The sequence below is a fragment of the Rhineura floridana genome, chromosome 11, assembly GCF_030035675.1.
Source record: "Rhineura floridana isolate rRhiFlo1 chromosome 11, rRhiFlo1.hap2, whole genome shotgun sequence".
In the NCBI taxonomy this organism is placed as follows: Eukaryota; Metazoa; Chordata; class Lepidosauria; order Squamata; family Rhineuridae; genus Rhineura; species Rhineura floridana.
Window position 1 is genome coordinate 48,785,209 of NC_084490.1, and position 27,032 is coordinate 48,812,240.

Below are 27,032 nucleotides of genomic sequence, written 5' to 3' on the forward strand. Positions count from 1 at the left end.
CCTCACTGATCTATTTTACATCACCCAGAGATCTGCCACTAGATCCTGATCTACCTCTATGGAGTATGTTTGTGTAATTGTAATTTGCCGCCTTGGGCTCCTGCTGGGAGGAAGGATGGGATATACATCTAATAATAAATAAATAATAAAACAATTGGAATTGAGGATTTGCGCCTGATGATGATGGCACAACACCCTCTTTTATTAAAACTGCAAGAGAACATTCACCTTCATAGTTTAAAGTCTCTTGGAGGTGGGCAGGTGGGTGGGGAATAGAAGCTCTCCTTGCTTGTATTCAAGGCAACTTCCCCCCACCCATTGAGACACTGAGCAGAATGTGAACAGATCAGTCTGCTCAGTTTTGCTCCTCTTAGCTGTCATTGCTCATCCTTCAAATCCTCCAATTCCACATGCACAGCCTGATAATTACCCCCATTTTTGGCTCCCCACCCCCAGTATCTAGAATTTTTGCCGCATTGCTTGAGTGTCCTGTTTTCACCTCCCTCCCCTCTGCATAGGCCTGTTTTGGTGCTCAGCGCATCCACAATGCAGGACACCTAATAATATTTTAATAGGGAGACTGTCATGGTATTATCAAAACCACCATCCCTGTACATGGTGCTTCATAGAGAAACGTAAGCCAGACCTCTATAGTGAAGAAAATAAATGCGGGGGGGGGGAGGAAAGTGGCCCAATGCATTCTTGAGCTGCCCCTCAGAAGTCCCATTATAAGCTACTTCTCCCCTTCTGGCCAACGTTGAAGTTTGTAGGTTGTGGCTGGTGTCTTGGGCACATCATTGTAAGCCTACTGCACTTTCAGAGCTGTACTTTGGAATGTGTTGCCGAAACTGCTAGGGCCAGGGATTTTCCATATTCTTTATGTTTGTGAAATCCAGTTTATGGAAAAAAACATGGAACATTCCTTGCACTGGAAAATTCCACATACCTGTGCTGATGTTTCCAATAGTCATTCTGCTCCTTGCCCTCCTCAGTCCACTACGCTTGTTGAAATGTCCACATTTTTCTATGTGAACTATCCTCAATTTCAACATTCTTCTGTTTAACTTTTGACTTGGGTGTTGGTCAAGGGTGACTTTCAGAAAAAAAAAGACATGTATTTGACTTTTGAGGAGAGCAACATTCTGCAATTTCGACAGTTGAAAAGATAATCAAAATACTGAAGGAACTTTCTCTCCATTTTCTAAAGAGCCAATGTGCGTTTCATAAAGCAAGATATATACTCCCTCCACAGCACTTGGGTCAGCTGGAGTTCTTCGCTATGAAATCTGTCTCTCCTTCCTTCCACCCTCCCTCAACTTGGGACCATTGTGATCTGGGTTGCATAGGTGGGTTAGGGTGGCCTGATGAGTGAACGTCTTTGCTTTGTGTCAGTCTCCTTCCTCTTATGATGTTAAATCCAAAATCAAATCTACTCCATTGGCTTGTATGAAGAAAGTGTCGGGGGCTGCAGGTAAGAGAGACAGGGTCCCCTGTCTTGGGCCAGTGTTTTATTGTGGGTGTATTCTGCAACATGCTCTTAACACAATAATAGTGTATTGCTGCTGGATTTATTCTGCTTTATTAGTTCCATGATGCTTCCCCAGTGTTACCATATTATTGCTGTCTAGAGGCTATAGCATGACAACCCCCCTCCCCTTGAAATGAAAAGTTACGGGATTTTAGCAGGAAGTTACAGGACATGCACTGATTGGACATAAAGTAGTACAACAGCTCCAAAACATTTGCAGATGCCAACAGTAATGAAAGCAGGATTGCTTATGACCACCCTTATAGCATCATGAACACAAATCACCATGAATGTGCAATCGAGAGGACGTCTGGAGGGGGCCATAGATGCAATCAGGAAAACAAAGTCTAGGGTGGAGAAGCAAGTGTGGGTCCAGTGTCTTCTGACTGCAGCCTCTCTACCCCCTGCAAGTCAGGGAGGTCATGAAACAAGATAGGGATGCAGTCACGAAAGCAAGGCCCATGGTGGAGTTAATCAACACTGCCACCATCTTGCACACACAAATGCTGACATCTGCGAATTACAGAACAGGATAGAATACTCAACCCCCAGACTTGGCATACTCTTCCCTTTCCCTGTCTGCTACACTCACATGCTACACTCAGCACAAGTAAGCGTGTGCAGGACTGCAGCTTAACAGTACAATCTAGATGCGTGTTGTGCTTGGAAGCAAGTCCTACTGTGTTCAATGGCTTTGGGTCCCTAGGAAATGCAGTTAGGATTGCAGGCCAAGTCTTGCTGAAAGGCTCAAGGCTTTTGTGGATTCCTGACCCTTAAACTGTCGGTGGAAGAAATTTTTTTATTCCAATGACTTGTATGCAATATTGATAGAAAATACGATTGCCACATCAAGCATAGGGCCACTTCTCTGAAAGGCATCAGTGTTGTCTGGCAGTCATTACTGAACAGGGGAGCAAATAAATCACATGGGACTTTGAGAGCTTAGCAGGGGTCTTTGCATCAAAAGATTTAAAGAGCAGCAGCTTAATCCCCATCAAAGAGGTTGCAAGAATAAACTATTTTTGTCGTTTACTCTCAGTCACTTTGATGTGAATGAAGCTCCTGTTGTTCTCTCTGACCCTGGCAATGAAGATGGTAGTAATCTCTTTGCATAGAACAAGGGATGATGGCAGATGCTAGGTTTGAAAAAAGGGCACTGCAATCATATTCGTCAGCAGAACTCCTTGCCTCATTACTTTCAAGCAGCGCTGGGGAAACAGCATTAAAGTACAGATTTTGCAGTCCTGAACTAATGCCAAGCAACTGCCAGTGATCACGTGTGAATGCCAGGGCTGGCTGGCTGAAGACATTTTGTTGCCTGAGGTGACAGACAAGATGGCATCTCCCCCCATTCCACGTACAGAAGCTGACCGGACCAGCTGCTGAATCTTCTTTCAGCACTGGTGATGGAACAATGTCCTCTGCTACACATGAGGGCTGCATGGTCGCTTAGGGCAGGGGGAATTAACATGGTGCCTTCTATACGTTGTTGGACTCTCAACTCCCATCATCCCTGATCTGTGGGGCAGATGGGAGCCTCCAACAGACTGGAGGGTACCCAGGCTTAAGAGATGCAGGGCGGTCAGTGTGGCACGCACAGCTCTGCTCTTCAACACCTCATTGCCATTCCCCTTCCCCAGCGTCTGCTGACGGAGGCAGCCGCCTCATACTGTCTAATGTTAGGGCTGGCCTACAAGCAGTATGGACTTGTCCAGCAGTTTAAAAATTCTGTTTAAAATCAAGGACACCCCTGACAGTTAATGATTCTTGCATTCCATGCTGCTTTCTCTAGCCTGTTCTTGCAGGTTCAAACCTGCAAGGTTCCCTTTTATCCCCCCACCCCATACACACATGCATGAAGAGATTTTGCATCCACAGTTTACATCTGGTTCTGGGACTGTAGCGGGGAGACGAGAAATGGATATTTCATCTTGGCTATCTTGGCATCCATCTGGCATTGACAAATTGGCTGGGATCCAAATCTGATCAATGGATGTTGCAATGGCATTGCAAATTTGCCTCAAGTAGGAGGAAGGGAGAATTACCTGGAGAGCTTGGCTTCCAAAAAAATGCCTTTCTTGTTCCATGTCCCTATGAAGAAGGACAAGATGATCCAGTGGGGGAAAGGCTGTGAGTTAGCCCGGCCCCTCAGCTTGCCTATATAAGGGAACTCTCTTAAGATTGACATTGCTGACTCTCCCACTTTGCATTGCCTTCTGCCACTGGAGGGAACCATGGCTACTTACTCCAGCCGCAGCCTGTCCTTCTCTGGAGGTATCCAGGGATCCCAAGGAGGAAGCTTGCTTGGCCTAGGCAGGTCTCAGAAAGAGTCAAGTATCTACAGGGGTGCCCCTGGAATCAAAAGTAGCTTCTTGACCCCTGCCAAGAACAGTATGGCAGGGCGTTATGGGCAGGGCGTTATGGAGACAAACATCCTTGACATGAATGAAAAAGGCACCATGCAGAATTTGAATGACCGCCTGGCTGCCTACCTGGACAGGGTGAGTAGATGGAAGATGTTTCCTAGTGGTGAAGTCAGGTGCAGAGTACCAGAATCAAGATATGTGGGTGGATGGTACAAGAGTACCACCAAAACCCAGTCTCTACCTGCCTCAGACAGTGTTTTTGGAGTGCACTTAATGGAAATGGAGGTAGTTTTAAAGTGGATGCTGTTGCTTGACCGTGTTGGGACCTCTGCCACAGGGCTGACCCTACCATTGGGCAGAGTGAGGCAGATGCCCCAGGCAGCTGTTTTGGGGTGTCATGGAAATGCAACAAATTGTTATTTATTTATATCACTGTAGTTTTACTCCCACTGAATGGGACTTGTAGGATTTTCTGTCTCTGGTGCTACATTAGGGGAGATTGCTTGCAAAAATGTGTGCAATAGGAGAAATTTGCACTCAAATACTGATGAATTTTCATGAGGATTTAAAAAAAATTTCGCAAAGTGATGGTGGAAATGTGGAACACAGAACTTAAGACTAGAAAAATGAGAACCTGAAGAGAAAAACCAAAAGAGATGCCATGCTTCAAACATACCTAGAAGCAACACCTTCTACTCTGGCAATGCTTCCTCCTAATCCCAACTGTGCAGGGGCAAAGGCATTCTGCACATGCTCAAAGGAACTTTTCTGTGACTCCTTAAGTTTGACCGCTGAATTCTGGTGCTGAAAATTCCTGAGGGAAAGTCCCAGTGAGTCAAACTAACAATGTCTAATAGATGGGAGGGTTACAATTGCCTCTTAATCTCTACAGACACACTGGCAGGTTCCCACCGGTTTACACCAAGGGTAGGCAGAAGAGGTAGATCTGGATATGGCAGCTGATCTCTGGGCGATTTGCAGTAGATGAGCAAGGACTTCTGCCTCCCAACTGTTTAACAACCACAGCAACAAAACAAACCTCTCCCACTTCCACCTTAAATTTTATTGCTGAAATGAAGAAAGCTTGGGGTGACCGGGAGTGGATTTTTGTGTGGAAGGACTGTGAGCTTCTTTCAGTTCTGGTGCTCAATTACTTGTCTCAGAATTCTTTAATTTTAAGGGCGGATGTCTTTTTCACCTGTCTCCAGTTGATGGATATTGGGGTTCTAGTAAAAAAAAAACCCCCACCAAGTAGACCCACTGGACTCAGTAGGACTTCCTGAGTTAACAAATGTCTAGGACAGAGCTGTTAGTGGAATATGTCATTAGGCCCTTTAATAAGATCAGTACTTTGTTGGATGTTCTTGTGGAGGTGTGCTTGATGTGTGTGGAGCTTGTACATGATTTGTGGTAGTGTAGGTGTGAAGAAGCCAGGAGAAAAGACAAAGAGAAGCTGGCCAAGTCACGTACCTCCTCCAGGAACGCTAGAGTTGTCCCACTTGCTGTTTTTCTTCCCCCATTATTATACAGCCACGAGAGGGGCTGTATACTATAGTCAGCATGGATTTTTTGCATTCCTCAATGTTAAATTGAAAATATCCCCCATGCCATTCTGATGCTTCCCATAAGCTCATTTCAAAACAAAACCTTATAAACCTTATAGTCCTGAACCCATAAATGCTTGCGTAACAACCCTCTAAATTTTCATGGTAATACACAAAATAGTCAGAAAGAATTGAGAGTTCAAAGTGTAAAAAGAGAGAGAGAAAAACCAGATCCCTTTTGGACTTTTGTCTGTCAGAGTTCTCATAATCTGTTGAAATTAATTAAAAATCAGCCATATTCACAAAGTACTTGTAATCCTAATACTGACCTTGCCCCATACTCCGACCTTCATCTGTTGCAGTTTAAAAGTTAAAAAAATGTCTGGCTGATTTTTAATTAATTTAAGAAATTTTGCATTGAAGTCTGTTATAATGTCTGCATGCTCAGTAAGAACCAACAGTCAGTGTTCTAAAAGCCAAACTCACAGCTGCTTGGCTTTCCTAATCAGGGGGCCACACCCACACCAGACTTTGATTTCACTTGAGACAGTCATGGCTTCCCCCAAAGAATCCTGGGAAGTGTAGTTTGTGAAGGGTACTGAGAGGAGTAGCCAGAGTAGTTTAACAGTCAGTCACTCTAAAGCTCTGTGAGTGGAACAGAGCCTCTCCTAGCAACTCTCAGCACCCTTCACTAACTACACTTCCCAGGATTCTTTGGGAGAAGCCATGAGTATCTAAAGGGAAATAAAGGTCTGGGGTAGATGTGGCCAGGGACAACTTTGGTTTAAATTTGGGTGGGAAGCTACGCAGAGCTTGGAAAAGTTACTTTTTTGAACTACAACTCCCATCAGCCCCAGCCAGCATGGAGACTGGATTGGGCTGATGGGAGTTGTAGTTCAAAAAAGTAACTTTTCCAAGCTCTGGCTACATGTGCCTGCTATAGAATAAAAAGGTGGGAGAAACCCTGAAAAAGAATACTGTTTACAATATTTTCCTTTTGGAAAGGAAAGGGACTTCCCTTCTGCCCAGTGCCCACCCATCCAATCTACCCCTTCCCCTCTTCTCCCCCTTCCTGCCCTCCCCCTCCCCTTCCTGCCCTCCCCCTCCCCTTCCTGTGCCTCCCCCAGGTCAGTTTCACCTATCCTAAGCGTGATTGCACAGCAGTAAATCCCACTGAACTCAAGAAGCATGCAAATGATAAAATCTGTCCTTCCCTCCTCCTCCCTCCAATCCCCTCCCTCTTGCTCCTTCCCTCCCCCTTCCTTCACCCCTCCTTTCCCTCCCCCCTCCTCCTCCCCCTCCCTTCCGCCCTCCCCCCGCATGATCAGTTTTACCTATCCTAGGACTACAAATCCCCACACAGCCATGAAGCTTGGGCCAATTACTGCCTCTCAGTCTCAGAGGAAGGCAATGGTAAACTCCCTCTGAATGCCGCTTATCTTGAAAACCCTATTCAAAGGGTCGCCGTATGTTGGAATCTACTTGAAGGCAGTTTTTCATTTGCAAGCATGATTGCATGGGAATAAATCCCATTGAACTCAACAAGCATGCAAATTATCAAACCTGCCTTCCCCTCCTTCTCCCTCCCATCAGCCCCTTCCCTCCCCCTTCCCTCCCCTTCCAACCCCCTCCTTCCCCCTCCTTCTGCTCCCCTCTTCCCTCCTTTCTCTTTCCCTCTACTCTCCACTCCTCCTCCTCCCTCATGGTCAGTTATACCTATCCTAGCCATGATTCCATGGGAGTAAATCCCACTGAACCCAATAAGTATGCGAATGATCAGACCTGCCTTTCCCCTCCTTCCTCTCTCCTCTCCCTTCCTCCTCCTTCCTCCCCTCCCCTCTTCCTTCTTCCTCCTCCCCTGCCCACTCCAGCCCCTCCTCCCACCCTCCCAGTCAGTTTTACATATGCTGAAAGGCACATGTTACCAAATTCTTGCAAGCTACACACGAAGTGGATTGGACTGTGAAAGAGCAACCCAAATTGTGTTTGCATTTTGACAAATTTGTAAGGCAGTACAGTATCTCGGAGAGGAGGTTAGGTCTCCTGCTCCCCTGGTGCATTCACTATAGCTGCCCATTTCTCTGCTTTTTAAAGTTTGATCTGTTGGCTATAGGTACGTTCTTAGACCTCAAGGTTTTTTGCCTATTAGTGAATTTGTTTATTTAATTAGACCCCACCTTTCCCGCAAACAGTTTGTGGTTCTCCTCTTTTTATCCTTACAGCAGCCCTGTGAGGTAGGTTAGGCTGAGAGATTGTGACTAGCCCAAGGCTGTCCAGTGAGATTCATGGGTGTGTAGGGATTTCAACCATTATCTCCCAGGTCCTAGTTAAACACCCTAACCACTACACCACACTGGTTCTCATGTTCCAAGGAACTAAGCATTCTCCATAGGCAGAGTTTAGTATTTTAAAATTCTGTTTTTATCCCTTTTCCTCCCAAAGTTACCCCCAACTTCCATGTTGCTCAGTTTCTTATGATGGGTGGATGTGTCTCTTTCCCCCTGCCCCCATGTTCTACGATTCTATGTTCTTTAAGGTTGGGGTGGAAATATTTTTTTACTAGAATTCCAAGATCCAAGATGTTAAACAGTTGGGAGTCAGAAATCTTTGTGAATGTACTGCAAGTCGGCCAGAGATCTTCAGTAGATACAGATAGGGCTGTCCCTATCATTAGGCAGGGTGAGGTGGCCATCTCAGGCAGCAGATGCTAGCCTGTGGCAATGGCAGCTCTCCCTCCCACCATTCATCCTGGGCCTGCTGGCTGTTCCTTTCTATTGGAGGACAGAGCCATGTGTGCCATGCAGCCTGCCCTGTGCCCTTTAAACTAGGCTGCCCTCAGGTGGGGCAGAGGGTAATGTCCTGCTGCCAGTGTTGAAATATGATTCAGCTTCCAGTCTAGCCGACTTCTGTATGTGGAATGCAGAGGGGCACCATCTTGTCCTTTGCTTCCGGCAGCAAAATGTCTTGTGACTGTCTTGGATCCAGATTCCTCCGACCCCTTCTTTCAGGGGCATAGACCTATTCATGCATGTCCATTGCTGTTAGTCACCTTGAACCTCCCAGGTTAGGAATATAAAAGTTCATTGTTTACTGCTCGTCTCCTCCCAAGATCCTTGAAAATGAGAGAAGAGGCTTCTGAAGTATAGTATACCAAATCCAAGTGCTCCAGAGCAGAAACAGAGTGCTCTTTTGAAAGGCAGCGTCATCCATTTCCCCTTACTTAAGGTGCTTCCAGACTGTCTCTATTTTAAGATGGGATTCAATCACATACCAGCAAATTCAGGTCGTGCAATTATTGTTGATTGGGAAGTCTTGCACAGCCTGTGCCTGTCCTTGGAATTGTTTTTAAAGATGTTTTTAAAGTTGTTTAAAAAGAGTTTTTAAGATGTTTTATTTTAATATGCTTATAATTTTTAAGAAAATGTTTTAAAGTCTTTCGTTTTTAAGAAGTTTTTAAAGTGCTTTTTGTGTTTTTGTTTGCTGTTCCTTCTGGGAGGAAAGGCGGGATATAAATGTAATAAATAAATAAAATAAACCCACTTCCCAAAAGATTAGACATTTTGCAATGAAAGTTATGGGAAAATGCACTGGAAAGTGTGGAATAAAAATTGCTTGATGCAACTAGGGATGGGCAAGAAATTCGTTTCAGTTCACATTTTGAGCGAATCTACCAAATTTGCAATTTCCAAAACAATATGAGGATCAAGACACAACCATCATTAAAAGTTCAAACTTATTCAAATTTTGCGATGCAGTTCTCCAACCAACCCTTGTTTACAAAAATCCATATGTAAGGAGAAAGTGTGCATAAAAATGAATATATGAATAAAAATAATGCACAAAAATGCATTATATGATGAGAAATTGATCGCAAAAATGTGTACATGAGTCAAAACTGCCCACAAAAATGTCTTTATCAGGAGAAATTCTCACTAGAATGCTGGAGAATTTTCATGAGCATGTTTTTGAAAAAAATATTGCAAATTGCTGCAGAAATGTGAACTGAATTTAAGATTTGAAAAAATGAGAAACTGAGACAACTGAAATTGACAGATCAGATGCAACATCATCTAACCTTTCTACAAACAAATCAGAATAAATGCTCATTAAATAGGCAACATTGCCTAATCTCCCTGCAAACAAATCAGAATGAATTCTCAATAAGCAGGTCACCTGGAAGCTCCTTTCGTGTGCAGGGTGCAGGGTTGACATTACTTTTCTTTTTAGCTTGAGGATAAAGCAGAGTGCAAGGAGAATAGTTTAATCCTGCCGCAGAGCGACCATTTGAAGAGTCCAGAGTATCGTAATTCAGCTCCTGCTCATTTTCCATGGGGTCCCTGTGAGTGAATGTCTCAGTGGATCACACTCCATGGGTCAGATGATGTCAATCTCTCTCCACAGCTTTCATGACCTGCCACTAGGCTTCATGACAGCCACCTCTGACTGTTTACAAAAGGCACAAATGTGTACCCCCGTTATAATTCCCTCTAATATCAAACCCTCATGGTTCCTGGGCCGATCAGTTTGGAAGGAAAACGAGACCACTCAAAAATAAGGTAGTTGTTTTTGAATCCAGACAGAGGGTCCTCCCTAGGTTTGTTAAATTAAGATAAAAGGATGTCTTAAAAGCAACAACCTGAGAACAACCAGAGAAGGACTTGCACTCAGTAGTTTCCAGGACCTGTAGAATGCTGAGAGTGTCAACTGGAAATAAAAGTAAAAGTAAAATAGAGTTGGAAGGGAATTGGCCTGCTTGAGCCCCTAACTGCTTGTGGATACATGGAAAGCGGTCACCAGCCCCCTTTAGCGCTTAGACTACTTAAACGTCTGTCCTCGGTGGGGTTCAGCAACCCCTTTATTCTGTGTCAACATCAACATCCAATTTGATTTCCTCTGCCGTATGCCAGGTACGCTCTCTTGAGGAAGCTAATGCTCAGCTGGAGCAGAACATCCGGGAGACCTATGTGAAGCAAGCATCAGCTGGGGGTCCGGACCTGAGCGGTTATTTCAACATCATCACAGAGCTGAAGTCTAAGGTACCTGGATTATTACATCTTTAGAAAGGGAAGGGCTGTGGCTCAGTGGCTGAGCATCTGCTTTGCAGGCAGAAGTTTCAGGCCCCGGCATCTCCAGGTAGGGCAGGGAATGTCCCCTTGCCTGAGACCGTAGAGAGCCACTGCCAGTCACTGGAGGTAGCACTGAGCTGGATAGACCAATGGTCTGACTCTGTATAAGGCAGTTTTCTATGTTCCTATGAATTTGCACTGCCCCTGGATTTCTGATTCTTCCTCTTAGGACGTGCACGGCTACAGACAGGTTAACATGAAGCTGCACTTAGTAATATTTCTTTGGGAAGACTTGTGGGCAGTGGGTGCATGTCTATATTACACATACCAATTCTATATGCACTTTGGGCTTTTCTGAAAGAATCCTGGGAACTGTAGTTTGGCAAGATGCAGAAGCTTCTCTGTTAGAGACCCCACATCACAAAACTACAATTCCCAGGATTTCCTTGAAAGAGGGAACGACTTTTAAACCAATTCTAGTCTGCAGCATGGACACACCTTATGTGGGCAGATTTCAGACAAACTCAGGGATGGTAATTGACCACAACAATATACACACAGTGTAAAGCCTGTTCCAATATTGAAACATATTATTGACACGGACCATCCATTTTATATTTTCTCATCTACCTCCCTAAAAGACGCCAGATGCAGTGTAATCTTATACATGTGTATATAGAAGTAAGTCTCTGTTGTCAACAGAGCTTACTCCCACGGAAGTGCATATAGGACTGCCATCTTAATTTTCATGAGATCAGTACTGGAGCCTTTGAATCTCTCCAACACTGTGCTATTAAAATCCTGCTAGTGATGCAGGATATCCTATTTCAGTCTCTTGTTTTGAACCAATATCTTTCATCTTACCTAAAATTATCGTTATTGAATTGCATGTCTAATTTCAGTGGAAGCAAGCTCTCAAATTTAGTTGTGAGTCAAAAAAGTGTTGCATCACCCAGCAACAAGAACATAAGTGATTACATGCATACGTAAAACAGCTTTTTATAATGGACTACATGCAGTACCTTTTTAGCAGCTGTTGAGGTGACTGTTGACAAAGTGCTGCACTGAAGCACAATATTATTTGTTTTATGTATATATATTATATATATGTTGATTCCATAAAGGAAGCCACATACCTGAACCTAAAATATCTGAACAGGGCGGTTCATTACAGATGCTCTTGGAGGTCACTGATTGATTGGGTCGCCATAAGTCATGATCGACTTGAAGGCACATAACAACAACAAATTATATATATGTATATCTATTATCTTATCTTACCTTTCTAATGGCTTATGGCTTGGAGAGTTGCTCCAGCATCCATCTGGAGCCTAGAGAGGGCAAAAATAATATTGTAGGGAAGTGTGAGTGCAAGGCTCTTCCTTGCTGGAGGAAATCCATGTTCAGTTAAAGGGGCCATGTTCTGTCCCCAAGGCATGTGCCCCAGTGAGGCTGTGATGTTCCCTGCTGCCCCTGGGAGGGGTGTGCTGATGAGGGCAGGCCTCCAAGAGTTAAGGGAGTTTCTGAGGAGGATGTGTCTGAGGATATGGGCAAGGAAACTTATTCAAGAGGAGAGGACTGGCTCCCAGCTGCTTCTGAATCTTTTCTTTTTCCTTGCTGTGTGCAGGGAGATCCCACCTGTCGGGAGGCTGCTCCATTAGGGCCAGTGGGGCACTGCCTCACCAACCTCAGTCCCCACCTGTCTAACATCCTACTTACAACCAGTCCAGAGGGTAGCAGTAGCTGTTAGTTTCCTCCTTCTGGGTCTCAGTTTTGCCCTTTGCAGAACACAGTAGGGAGAAGGATGGGACAAAAGTAGAATTAGTTGACCCTGCTTCTCATTGGTTCTGGCGCCACTTACTGTTGGCTTCCTGCCTTCCACTCTACCAGTCCCAATGTATGCAAACCACTACCATTACCTGTCCACCACCAGCAAACAGCTCTAGGATAGAGGGGCAGGAGAAAGAGAGAAGCTGGGTCCACCCTTCACCCATTGCAGTTGGGGGGCTACAGGCATAGTGAGGGGCCCATGCAACCCTGGAGTTAGCCCAGGATGGGGCTATCACAATCCTTTGCATTGTTGTTGTTGTTTTATTAATTTGTGAATTGTCTTCCACATGAGTCTCAAGGTCTCCTCACCTACAGAAACCTTTAACAGTGGAGTTGCCTCTGTGGCTGCTTCCTGAGATAGTCTGTGGAGAAGATCTTCTAGATCTCCTCATGGTATCAGGACTTCTCTACTGATGAAGCAGCATCTGGGTCCATGTCCTAGCCAGGACAGTTGCTACTCTGAGAATTAGCAGAAGCACACTTCAATAGATGAATTTTCTTGACCAAATGATAATCAATAAAAGAAACCAGCCACATTTCTTTGAATTCACTTTGTGTTATACACATATGGCTTAAAATAACCTTAGTATGCTCCCACTCTTTTCCTTATGTGGTCTACAGCTGAGCTGCAAATTGTTTTATTCTGTCTGCACTAGGGAACATTTTTTAAATATTGTATGATATATTTTTAAATATCACGGAGGAGAAGGCTATCAATGGCTACTAGTCATAGTGGCTATAATCTCCTCCCACTGTTGAAGGCAGTTTAAGGTGGGGAGAGTGCTGTTGTGCTCAGATCCTGCTTATGGGCTTCTTTAGGCATCTGGTTGGCCACTGTGAGAATAGGATGCTGGACTAGATGGGTCTTTGGTCTGATCCAGCAGGCTCTTCTCATATTCTTATGAGCCACCTAAGGAATTTCATTGATGGACGGCCTATTACGGGTGGGAGAGAAGTTTGATTGAATTTGCATTTCAAGCTGAATCGATCAAATCCGCACTTTTTGAAACAATGTGAGAACTGAAACACAGCTGTCCTTTGAAATTCGAACTTACTCTAATTTTGCAATACAGTTTGCGAACCAACAAATGTTTACAAAAATGCATGTTAGGGGAAAGTGTGCATAAAAATGAACGTATGAATGAAAATAACATACAAAAATGCATGATGTGATGAGAAATGGCTTGCAAACATGTGTACATTAATCAAAGCTGCCTACAAAAATGTGTTTATTAGGAGAAATTCACACAAAAATGCTGGAGAATTTTCATGAGTTTTTTTTTTAATCCACAAATTGCTTCAGAAATGTGGAGAACTGAATTTAAGATTGGAAAAACGAGACACCGAAGCTGACAGATCTTTTCATTCCTTGCGGCCTTATACATTTAATTTCGTTAAAGAAATAAAGAAATATATTTAATCACTGTGGCTTATCACAAACGATAAATACATTGAACTTAGAAGCACAATTAAATGTAATAGCTGTTAAAAATGAAAACATAATTCTTAACAAAGCACATATTTGTCTGGAAGGCCCACCAACACAAATACATATGTTTTAAACTCACTTCTCTGGAAGGTACATGATGCAATCCTCTATATGTCTACTCAGAAGTAAGACGCTACTGTATTCAGTGGGGCTTATTATACAGCCACCATATATTTTTTGCATTCCACAATATTCAATTGAAAATACCCCTCATGCCATTCTGCTGCTGCTTATAAGTACATTTTAAAACAAAACCTTACAAAACGTATAGTCCTGAACTCAGAAATGCTTGCTTAACAACCCTCTCAGTTTTCATGGTGATACACACAACAGAGAGAATCAAGAGTTCAAAGTGTAAAACGAGGGGGGGAAATCCAGACCCCTGTTGGACTTTTTTCTATCAGTGGTCTCATAATTTGTTGAAATTAATTAAAATCCAGACATGTTCACAGAGTACCTGTAATCCTAGTACTGACCTTGCCCCATACTCTGACCTTTATCTTCTCCAGTTTAAAAGTTAAAAAAAATGCATGGCTGATTTCTAATTAATTTAAGAAATTTAACATTGAAGTCTATTATAACATTGGGCATGCTCAGTGTTCTAAAAGCCAGACTCACAGCTGCTTGGCTTGGTTAATGAGGAGACCACACCCATGCCAGACCTTTATTTCACTTTAGATAATCATGCCTTCCCCCAAAGAATCCTGGGAAGTGTAGTTTGTGGAGGGTGCTAAGAGTTGCTAGGAGACTTCTGTTCCCCTGACAGGAAAATGGCTTTCCCTCTGCCCAGTGCTGATCTACCCAATCTCCTCCCCTCCCTCTCCCTCCTCCCCCTCCCTGCCCACTCCCCATGTCAGTTTCACCTATCCTAAGCAAGACTGTATAGGAGTAAATCCCATTGAACTCAAAAAGCATGCAAATGGACAAACCTGCCCTCCCCTTCTTCTTCTCCCTCCTATCCCTTCCCTTTTGCCTCTTCCCTCCCCCTCCTTATGTCCTTCCAATCTCCACCCCCTCCTTCCCCTACCTCTCTCCTTCCCTCTCCTGTCCCCTCTCCCTTCTCCATGGTCAGTTTTATCTATTCTAAGCATGATTGCATGGGAGTAAATCCCATTGAATCCAATAAGCATGCAAATGATCAGACATGCCTTTCCCCTCCCCCCTTGCCTCTCCTTCCCCTCTCCTCTCCCTTCCTCCTCCCTCCCATCCCCTCTTCCTTCTACCTCTTCCCCTGGCCACTCCAGCCCTTCTTCCCTCCTCCTCCTGCTCCTCCTGCCCCCATGGCCGGTTCCTCCAATCCTAAGCATGACTGCAAGGGAGTAAATCCCACTTAGCTTGATAAGCATGCAAATGATCAATCCATTCTCAGCAAACTTGCACAGGATCCCATTTCTTACCTCCTGGATTAAACAGCAGGGAAATTCACTAATAGGCAAAAAAACTCCTTGTGGTTTTAGAACGTACCTATAGCCAACAAATATTTCTATCAAACTTTAAAAAGCAGGGAAATTGGGCAGCTATAGTGAGTACACCAGGGGAGCAGGACTCAGAGACCTGACCTCTCTGAGATATTGGACTGCCTTACAAATTTGTCAAAATGCAAACACAATTAAGGTTGGTCTTTCACAATCCAATGCACTTCCTGTGTAGCTTGGAAGAATTTGGTAACATGTGCTTCTGAGCATATGGTGAGTGGTGGCAACATCTGCAATCAGCCCAAATAACAGAAAAAAAGATATGTGCTGATCTTGTTTTAGCAGGGAGGAGCAACGATATTTAAACAGTTGATATAGTTCAGTCACTTGAAATATGTTTGATTTACTTTGTAATTTTAGTGAAGTTTCCTATAGTAAATCATTCTCTTTTGCTTCTGTTTCTGTGAATATGTGAAGTACAGCAACACTCTGCAAAATTTACACTAAAAAATTTCCAAAAATAATTGTAGAATGCTGTAATGGCACTGACTATTCTGCAGAATAGTCTCCAGTGGACATGAGGAGTGTCTCAGTTTGTACAAAATAAAACAGAGGCAGGTGAAATATATTCTAGCAAATTTCTAGTTGTGCTCTATGTTTTTAATTGACCATGCCCACCTTTCCTTAAGTGGAGTGCTTTAAGTATAGCAGGCTGAAAACATGCATCTTGGGCAGGCCACATTTGTTCTTTCCAACAGGCAGAGTCATTGCTTAAGTAGCAACATATTGCAATCGGTCTAATTTTACATCAAAGTGCAGTTTCAGATTCAACTGTTAATGTGCCCAAAATAGAAATAGAGCATAACCTCCAGTTTGAAACACAAAAGGCTGTCTTCACCATCATATGACATTGACCAATAAAAAGGCTTTGAAATTAATAAAAAATAAATTTGACACAGATTTCTAGGATGGATAATGAAAGAAATATAAGTTTCTAGGTTAGATTCTCTGTAGAAATAGTAGTAACACAGGAAAGAAGCAAAATAAGAACACCAACAAACATACAAAAATGTAATTCTCCATGTTTTGAGATGGCAGGTGTTGCCACCACTCACCATATGCTCAGAGGCACATGCTACCAAATTCTTCCAAGTTACACAGGAAGTGGATTGGACTGTGAAAAACCAACCCAAGTTGCTTTTGCATTTTTACAAAAGTGTAGGGCAGAGAGGAGGTCAGGTCTCCTGCTCTCCTAGTGCATTCACTATAGCTGCCCAATTTCCCTGCTTTTTAAAGTTTGATAGAAATATCTGTTGGCCATAGGTACATTCTTAAACCGCAAAGGTTTTTTTTGCCTATTAGTGAGTTCCTAGCACAGCCTTCGCCAACCTGGCTCCCTCCTGATATTTTGGACTATAACTCTGATCAGTCGTAGCCGGCATAGCCCCAGGTTGGCAAAGGCAGCCCTTGTAAATTATAGGATTCCATTCTATGGGTATCAAATCCTGGTGGGCTTCTTTTGGATGATTGGCACATTAGGGATGTGCAAAACAAATTGATTTTGCCTATTGATGGGCTTATTTTTGCACTAACAGAAGCCTGTCCTTTAGGAGATGGCAACTGCCCATTTTACACCTCCTACCCTGGAACTGTGATCGCATTTTGGAGCCTGACCTACCTTTTCATCTCTCTGCAGATCCAACAGGAGACCTTGACAAATGCTGGGCTGCTCTTACAGATCGATAATGCCAAACTTGCTGCTGATGATTTCAGAGTGAAGTAAGATATCTTCATCACAGCTGCCTCCTTCTGTTCATCATACATGCAATATTACTTGTTTTAGAGGTAGGGTTGCCTGGAACAGTTTGTAAACTGCCATTCAGGGATTAAATTTTACATGGAAAAATTCTGGCAACAGGCCTGGAAGTCAAAAATTGGTCAGGCTGTTGCTCTCCATCCCCCATCACCACCCCTTATGGTCAGCCATCCTAGCTGATGACAAGCAAAGGGGTCTTGGCTCCCAGGAAGGGCCTGTTGTCATGCAGGCTACAAAGAGGCACTAGTTTTCCTTCCTAGAATTCTCCTTTTTCAGTTGTAATTTATCCAACTTGAGAAGCTTCAGAATTCTGAAAAGTCACCATGAAGAAAAACTAAGCACATGGCTTCCCCCAAAGAATCCTGGGAACTGTAGTTCACCCCTCACATGATTACAATTCGCAGCACCCTTAACAAACCACAGGTCCCAGGATTCTTTGGGGAAAGTCATGTGCTTTAAATGTACAGTGTGTATTGTACACAGCGTAAGATGATCCATATTGCTGTCAGGGCCGGTGCCAGGCATCAGTGGGCCCTTGGGCATCAGCCTGCACTGGGCATGTGGTGTGTTACAAGCAACAACCCCTCCCTATACAGGTAGTGTGGGGCTTAAATAGGCCCAGCCGCCCCACCTACTTCTTTTGACAGTGTGCACACTGCGTGGGCATGCCTTCTACCAACTGAAATGGTGGCGGGGGCATCAGTCCCTTAGGGGTACCCATGTCGCCATCTCTGGTGATGGTAGGCATGCATGCGCAGTGCACAGGGTGTGTGCAGTGACGTGCTAACACAACAGATAGGTGGGGCAGGTGGTCTTATTGAAGTCCGTGCTGCCTGTATTGTGTGTGTGTGTGCCTGGGACCGCCCACTGTATAATCCGTGGCAGTACTGGGTCGCCTGACCTGACACTGTGGATAGCAGAGCAGGAGTGCCACTCTTTCACCCTAAAGGGGTTGTACAGGGCCCCCTGGTCAGGGCCCAAACTGGCCGCCCAGTGATGCTGGGCCTGACTGCTGTTGGTTAATGCTTATCAGCAGATTTATATTCTAGTCTAAGCATGGCACATTCTGCATAGCTGGCTGACAAACAGATTGCAGTGTTCCAAGGCCTGCTTACAAGGCCTTAACCCAGACCTATCCTTTTGATGAATGTTAGCATGCAAAGCATGGAAAGCACAAAAGCAGGACTACAACTGAATGTCAAGAAGACTAAAGTAATGACAACAGAAGATTATGTAACTTTAAAGTTGACAACGAGGACATTGAACTTGTCAGTGATTATCAATACCTTGGCATAGTCATTAACCAAAATGGAGACAATAGTCAAGAAATCAGAAGAAGACTAGGACTGGGGAGGCAGCTATGAGAGAACTAGAAAAGGTCCTCAAATGCAAAGATGTATCACTGAACACTAAAGTCAGGATAATTCAGACCATGGTATTCCTGATCTCTAAGTATGGATGTGAAAGCTGGACAGTGAAAAAAGCGGATAGGAGAAAAATCAACTCATTTGAAATGTGGTGTTGGAAGAGAGGTTTGTGCATACCATGGACTGCTACAAAGACAAATAATTGGGTGTTAGAACAAATTAAACCAGAACTATCAAGCTAAAATGAAACTGAGGTTATCATACTTTGGACACATAATGAGAAGACATGATTAGCTAGAAAAGACAATAATGCTGGGGAAAACAGAAGAGAGTAGAAAAAGAGGAAGACCAAACAAGAGATGGATTGATTCCCTAAAGCAAGCCACAGACCTGAACTTAGAAGACCTGAACAGGGTGGTTCATGACAGATGCTATTGGAGGTCACTGATTCATAGAGTAGCCATAAGTCGTAATTGACTTGAAGGCATATAACAACAACAACAGCATGCAAAGGAGTTCAGTTCTAAAAAGGAGTTGTGTCTTCATCTAGATCAGGTAGCTCAGGTTCTGGAGATCTTTCGAGTAAAGTTGTTGGTTCAAGTCAAACCTGATCTTTTCTGTCCTTTTTTGCTGGATTTTTGGCCCAGTGATCTCATCCCCATGCTGATGTCCAGCTGAAAGCACCAGGCATCCCAAATGGATCTGGAGTCATGGGGGCTCATCTGTCATTAATTCAGAAGATCTGGATTAATTTTTGACATTCTGACATTAATTTCTGACATTCTGTGAATAGCTGTGCAATTAGGAAGTTTGTCCTAGATTACTTACAAAATAGATCTTTGGAAGACCCAATATCTTTTTGCAGAGGAGCTCTCTTCCATGCTGCTTTGCTTTGATCTATCACTTTAATTGCCAATTAAACTATTTGGAAAGTAGAGCTTTGGAAAGATGATGTGAAATCCAGAGATAAGCAATATGTGGAGAGCAGGAATAGAATCACACCTGACAGTCCTGCTCCCAATCTCCTCTCCACATGTTGATTTGGTCTCTTATATAGTAGGCTTTATACCCAGGGTGGGGATGTGGCCCTCCAGCTGTGGGTTTACAACTCCCACCATCCCTGATCATTGGCCATGTTGGCTGGGGCTGATGGGAGTTGGATTCGAACATGCAGAGGGCCACAAGTTCCCTATCCCTGTTCCATAATGAAGACCTAACCAACACATGGCGATTGTGAGTGGGGCCCATAGGCATGATCCTCCTTCCTCATTGCCTGCATTAATTATCCCTGGACTTAATATTATCCACACAGAAATTGTGAGGTCAGAATTAAAAGGAGGAAGATCTGTCTTAGAAATAGGTAGCTTTTTTCTCTAGGCCCCAGATTCTGTACTCCAATATGACATTAGAGGCTCTCAAGACAACCTGGCAGTGCTGACTGGTGGCTCTATGTCAGTGGGGTAGCGGAATCTGCTCTGGGTTTTAGTCAGCACCTTGGACAACTCCCTGAAAATTCAGAGTAAAACCTGGAGTGGATTCCACTGACATGGAGCCACAGCCACCCCTGCAACCTTGGCCTAGATCATTGCCACAATGGACCCCCAGTTATGTGGTCTTGGAGAGCCATGGCTGGAAATGTGCTATACAGACCATTTTGCCCCTGTAGGCTGGAATCTGAGCTGGCTGTGCGCCTCTCCGTGGAGGGGGACCTCAGCGGGCTGCGCAAGGCCCTGGAGGAGCTCAACGCAAGCCGAGCTAGTTTGCAGGTGCAAGTTGACAACCTCGAAGAGGAACTGGCCTGCCTCAAGAGGAACCACAAGGAGGTGAGAAGGGCTGTCTGGGAGGACTCAGCAATGGCAGGACTCATACAACATAGGCTGGATCTGCCCTGCTGCTCTGTGTTTCACCACCAGCAGCTTGACATTCAGTTATTACAGCTAGTGCTTATTTATTTCTCCCCTCCTTTGGTAGTGCTGCCAGAGTCTGACATGAAGTTTCTGGATTTTTGGCTTCAATACTATATTTATATCTGGGAGCAAGCCCCATTGAACCCAATGACACTTGCTTCTTAGTAGACCTGTTTAGTGCTGTACTGTTTAGGCTGGTGTACTATGCTTTGCAAGCTCTGATGATCAGCTGATTGTTGGCACTTGCAAAGCCAGGTATGCAGGGCTTTGCCTACAAATTGCCTTTTTGGCTCAGCCATGTCTAATCTGCCCCACACCTGATGGCATGTTTGGGCCAAGCCACACCCACCTTCCCTGCACCTGATGTCATAGGGCAGATGGGCGTGGCTTGACTGAAACAGCCTTGCAGGTCAAATGTGGACTCTAATTAGGCTCATTGGCTGGAGGTTCCTTATTGCTAGTTTAGGGAGCATCGTGGGACTCTGTCTGCCTTTCTAAACATAAATAGTTGAGCAGGATGCCTGTTTTTGAAGATAATATGCCTCACTTTCCATATTCAAGGCAAAGGACTAGTGAATGTAGGAAGTTGCCGTCTACCAGGTCAAACCATTGACTCATCCATCCTAGTCCTGTCTACTCTGACTAGCAGAAGCTGTCCAGGGTCTCCAGCAGAGAGAGATCTTTTCCACCACCTGCCACCTGAGATCCTATTAACTGGAGATGCCAGGCACTGAACCGAAGACCTTCTGCATGCAGAAGTGTGTGCTCTGCAAGTGAGCTATGGTTCTAGGGTCTGCCCCTGCCATTTTGCTCACCATGGGCTCAAATCAGAGAGTGAAACGGCAGTAGTTTAGCCCTCATTTAAAGTGTCACTGAGAATAGCATGGAAGGGAACGACCACCAGAGTTAATGAGGGAGCAAAGTAGGTTGAGATACCGGCGATGACTATTTTATTGCACATCTGTATGGGATGAATGGTGAGATTGTCCTTCCCGCTTGGTATAGGCATCTGGGGTTTCCAAAGAGTTGACTACATGCATTTTGTTATATAGCAAAACATCCCAGGTTTAGCCCCCGACATTTTCAGGTAGGTCTGGGACTAGATCTCTGTCTGGAACCCTGGAGCAACACTGCCAGTCAGGGTAGTCAGTATTGAACTTGATGGACCAATGGTCTCACTCAGTGTTAAGGCAGTTTCCTATGTTCCTAATAGGGATGGAAAGACCTGTCAATTTCAGTTCCCTCCATTTCTCATTTTTCCAATCTTAAATTCAGCTCTCCACATTTCTGCAGCAGTTTGTGATTTTTTTTGGTTAAAAAAAGTCATCATGAAAATTCTCCAGCATTTTAATGTGAATTTCTCCTAATAAACACATTTTTTGTAGGCGGTTTTGACGAATGTTCATTTTTGCAAGCAATTTCTCATCTTATAATGCATTTTGTATGTTATTTTTACTCATATATTCATTTTTATGCATACTTTTTCCTAACGTGCATTTTTTAATAAGATTGGTTGGTTGGCAAACTATTGCAAAATTTGAATAAGTGTGAATTTCTGTTTCAGTTCTCATATTGTTTTGGAAAGTGCACATTTGCTAAATTCGGCTTGAAATGCAGACTGAATTAAATTTCTTGCCCGTCCCTAATTCCTAAGTAACTCCTTGATCAATTAAATTGTTGCTTATATCTGCCCTTATTTCAGTATGCAAAACTAAACTAAATAGATGTGTATTTAATTTAATTACTATTTACCCAAAACCATTTGGTACACAGAGGGCTGGAAATCTAAAGAAAATACATTAGTGAGCTTCCGGTTTTTAAAAGTGGTTTCTAGGTAGTAGGGAAATGCACCTTTTGAATCCTTCATGATGCTTGCTGATCACTAGAGCCATCTGCAGCAGTGGCTGCTGGTGCCCATCCGTTAGGTTGGAAGGCAGGGAGACCAGCAGTGGGTGGTGCCACAGCTAACAACAGGCAGAGACACCTTCTAATTCTCCTCCCTGTTGAGTTCTACAAAGGCAACACTGAAACTAAGGAGGAAGAAGCTGACGGCCAGTGCCACCTCCCCCCCTGAAAGGTTGTAAGCAAGAAGGCAGTCAGGTAGGGGCTGACTGAGGTTGGTGGGGCAGTGCACCTTTTGCCCTAATGGAGCACCCTCCACTGGCCATCTGAAAGTGATTTGTACACACTACTCACTTGCTATGCCACTGAATAGTTATTTATTATTTATTTAAAATATTTCTATCCCACCCTTCTACCTTATAATAGGGCACTCAGGGCGGCTTACAAAAATAAAATCAGACATGTACATAATAAAATTGTAAGCAGTAAAATCACAAAAACATTAAAATAAATTAAAATACATAAAATACAATTAAAATACATAAATACAATACAATACACACACACACACACACACACACACCCCATATACAAATATATAGGCATTGGTACTAAAGGGACTACAAAGGTAAAAGTTAACATAGAAGACATAAGATCAGTGTCAGGCTCTACCTTCAGTCCCTCCCAAAGGCTCTCCGGAACAAGATTGTTTTCAGAAGTCTCCGGAAAACCAACAGGAAGGGAGCAGAGCGAACTTCTTGGGGTAGGGTATTCCATTCCTTTTATTTCTGATAACTGCTGTTTATGTAACAAAAAAAACCACTATCCACACAAAAGTGGAAGGGTTAACAGGCCTCAAAGGTACAAAAAAGTACAGAAATACAAAAAAGCTTTAGGGAAGAAAAAAAAACTCCTAAAACCTCCAAAAGGGAGGGGGGCACCAGAAACAGCCTAATGAGGACTGAGCATGCTCATTCAGTGGTTATAGAATCATAGACTCATACAAACATAGAATAGTAGCATGGAAGATGCCGATAAGGACGGTTGGGGCGGGAACTGGAAAAACTGGGTGGGAGGGGAAGTGGAATTGAATGTCCTGGAAGAAGACATGGTTGACTGCCTGGAATGTTGTATGGGAATACTCTGCACTGCAGTATTTTGTTGCAGTTCCTACTTGTAACAGTTCTACTTGCTTTCATTTAGTAAATGTTTGGGACACGATACAGATGATTGCTGTATGTTATCCGTCCAGCCTCTGCCCCTTGCGGTTTCTGGTTGTTTTCCCATTGATGTATAATCACCTCACCCTACAGGAAGTGGCCTCTCTCCAGGGAAGGCTTGGGGGCACCATCAACGTGGAAGTGGACTCCATGCCTGGTGCTGACCTACAGAAAGTCCTGGCTGAGATCCGTGATCAGTATGAGGACGTAATGGAGAAGAACCGCCAGGAAGCTGAGGCATTGCACAAATCCCAGGTTAGGAAGGCTTGGCAATGAAAGAGGGTGAAATGGCTCATGTGCCAAAAGGGAAGGTGGCAACTTGCCAAAGGCTTGCTGGCTGGGGCAGATGGGAGGGCACCAGCCTGGTGAAGGCTGCAGATTTTACCATAAATGCACTTAAGTGGACTCTTTTGCAAAACAAACCACAATTTGTGGCTTAGTGTTATTTTATATACTGCTTTATTGGGAAAAAAACTCTAAACGGTTTACAAAAAACATTTCAATTATTGATAAAACAGTTAAAAACAAGTAATTAAAAATATTTTAAAAACAATTAAAACAGCTACTGACTAAAAAGATTAATAGACAACATGTGTCTAGAAAGACCTGCCTAAACAGAAAAGTTTTCACCAGGCACCGAAAGGAATACGGCGAAGGCGTCTGCCTGATGTCAATAGGCAGGGAGTTCCAAATGAGGTGCTGCCACATTAAAAGAACGATTGCATACAAGTGTGGGATGAGTATTTTGTGGCATCTGTAAAGTGCCTCTTCTGTAGATTAAAGTGCTGGAGCTGGCGCCTATGAAGTAAGGTGGTCCCGCAAGTTATATCTGAACCTGGGACCGGTTTATCACAAGGTACAAAGGTAGTCACTGTATGGCAGGGATGGGGTCCCTTTATTTATTTTTTTATTGCATTTATATACTGCCTCATAGCTGAAGTTCTGGGCGGTTTACAGCAACTAAAAACATTAAAAACAAGTCTACAAATTTAAAACCATACCAAATTAAAACCCATAAAAACTGATAGGCAAGTTAAAAACGTGCTATTTAAATGCTGTTTAAAATGCTTTCTCAGCCTGCAGGCCGCATTCTCTTGTGGGGAAGCTTCCAGGGGCCAGATGCCAGTGGTGAGTGGGGCCAGAGGCAAAAGTGGGTGAAGCAATGTGACTCTTACCTTTGTGCAGTAAATCTGAGGTTTAAACGCACACATCTCTCTGTCCAGGCTAGCAAGAGGCATTGGCACAGTTCAAGAACACATTTCAGCCAGGCAAAGCACTCAGGGAAGATGCGGAGCAGGGCCAATGATGGGTGTGGCCTGGGGATTAGTCCCAAGGGCCAGATGCAGAGGCCAGGAGGGCTGCATTTGGTCCCTGGCTGGTGGTTCCCCACTCCTGCTATAAAGTGATCTCAGGCAAAGGAGGAGGGGGTATGCAGGAGTAGGAAAGATGCATGATACAACAATAACCGTTGAGTTTCTCTGAGATGTTGGTTTTGGTTGAGTAGTTAGATCATGTCCCTGAGAGGCTCTCTGTGACTGCTTTTTTCCTGACCATGCATAAAGGCTTTTTACTTATACCATTATTTATCCAGAATCCCCTTCTTTCTCTTTGTCCCCCCCCCCCATTATCCAAAAAACTGTGGCCACAAGGAAGGCTATGCCTTTTTAGAACTAAAGGATGACATGGGTTTTGCATCCTGCCTAAGCAAGCGTAGTTCTGTTGGGAAACAACACAAAAAACAACGAGGCTTACTTTTCCCTTCCAGCCAAATCTCGCTGGCAGGAAGATCTGTTTTCATTCTGTGCAGCTGTTAGGGATGAAGACCGGAGTGCACTTCCATTGACAGAAATAATGGGCAGGATAGGACATGGCCCTCAAATCCAATTAAGGACCCTTTCCCTTTTCAAGAAGATTGAGGGCATAGGTAGCGATATAGTTTTGTGATGTCCTGAAGCCTGATCCACGTGCAGCTTCTAGAAATGGCCTTTTCTGCTCTTCTGCAACCACATTTTGCAAATGCTGAGCATTCAAATAACTTTTCCTTCTTTCCTAAACCCTCCAAAGTTTCTAGTCCTGATGACTGGGGAGATTAAGGTTAAGAACGTTTGGGCAGCGCCCACTGCTTTGTGAAATCTCACAAGCCAAAGGAAGGAAGGAAGGTGTCCTTCCTTCAATCCCTTGCTTCTTGCTTTTCCTTGTGGGTAACAGAAGCAAAATTTATAATGTTAAGACAAGGAAACAAACACAAGCAAATGCATTTAATTTGCACCATCAAGTTAATCTGCAAAAGTTTGGGCAGGGTTTATGGTTGGCTGAAAATGTTGAATTGCATTGATGCAGAATTTTGATCTAATTAAAAAGCAAAACAAAAACCCTTCTACATAAGAGGTCCATCTGGGAGAGGATGTGGAGAGGGCACACCACTAGAAATGATTACTTCTTCTCTCTTGCAGATTGATGCACTCAATCAGGAGGTTGCTGTCAATACCGAAGCTCTCCAGGCTGCTCAGCTGAAGGTCACAGAGCTGAAACGTTTGGCCCAGGCTTTAGAGATTGAGCTCCAGTCCCTCCGGAGTATGGTCAGTACCAGCGGGTTTTCCTTGCGGCTGAGGGGCCATGCACAGGAAAATATTGGCAGAGCAATGTGGATTCTGTGATTGCATTGTTCAGATTTGGTACTGAACATGGAACTTAAATCTCAGTTTTCACCCACTCTCCTTTTTATTTTTTTTTTAAAAGAAGTAAAGAAATCCAATCACAGCTTTGAAATCTATGGGCAATGCCTTTGTCAGTGTGTGCATGTTGAACAGGATTCCCAGTTAAAAGGGAGACAGAACTTCAGCATGTTCCATATCTATATGCCTGTCCTCATGACTAGTGGGCACAGAATTTAATTTGCATGATTTATACAGGTCACAGAAGTTACCTTTCCTTGGTGCAGAATTTAGGTGACCATGGTGAAGAAGAGCTTTGATATTTTTATTTTTTGGAGGGGGAGTCTTCTATTACTTATTACCTGGTAGGTATGATGGGAGCATGCAACCATTCAATTTTCCCTACAACTGTGAGATCGATGGCTGCGTGGTGCCCTCAAGGTCCCCTGCCCCTCCTGACTGGTTTTTTAAAGTTTTTTTCCCCAATTTTGGAGAGGCAAGCTCCAGCTTCTAGCCCCCCTAGCCATCTTTCATGGCCCAGAGGCATTCTTAGGCTACACATACACTAGCTCCTTAAAAAGCAGCGAGATCATTTTTTCTGGGTGAGGTTTCAAACAAATCTTAACCCAGCTATAAGCATCTTTATAGTTTGATTAGAATACACCCAGCCCCACTGCTGATGTCAAAGCTTTTAGGACCGCCCAGTACATACCTCAGAGTCACAACGGGTTGATTGACCAAACGGTGTTGAAGTCAGCGTCAAGTTAGCTTGAAGGGAAAATGCATCCATTCTCAAAAATCCCAGGTTTTGAGTAAAAAGGGGCAGAATATGTATCCCTAGATTCACAACACAAAGATGGAGATGCACTGAAACCAGTTGCCCTTTGAGACCGCTGGGGGATGGCAGGCAGGGAGGCCAACAATAGGGGGACCCACAGTAATGGCTGGCGGATCCAGATCCAATATTATCCAGAGCCAACTAATTCTG

At 43.9% G+C, this 27,032-nt stretch overlaps 1 protein-coding gene across 1 annotated transcript in view; it reads left to right on the top strand.

Annotated features, from left to right (window-relative positions):
• Positions 1 to 3,948: 3,948 nt before the first annotated feature.
• The window catches only part of LOC133368032 (keratin, type I cytoskeletal 17-like), a 30,452-nt gene continuing 7,368 nt past the window's right edge, over positions 3,949 to 27,032 (top strand). Inside the window, exons 1-6 of the mRNA XM_061592114.1 lie at positions 3,949 to 4,029; positions 10,346 to 10,474; positions 16,935 to 17,017; positions 20,088 to 20,244; positions 23,484 to 23,645; positions 25,844 to 25,969. Coding sequence (XP_061448098.1) covers positions 3,949 to 4,029; positions 10,346 to 10,474; positions 16,935 to 17,017; positions 20,088 to 20,244; positions 23,484 to 23,645; positions 25,844 to 25,969 — 738 coding nt within the window. The remainder of the gene's footprint in view (positions 4,030 to 10,345; positions 10,475 to 16,934; positions 17,018 to 20,087; positions 20,245 to 23,483; positions 23,646 to 25,843; positions 25,970 to 27,032) is intronic.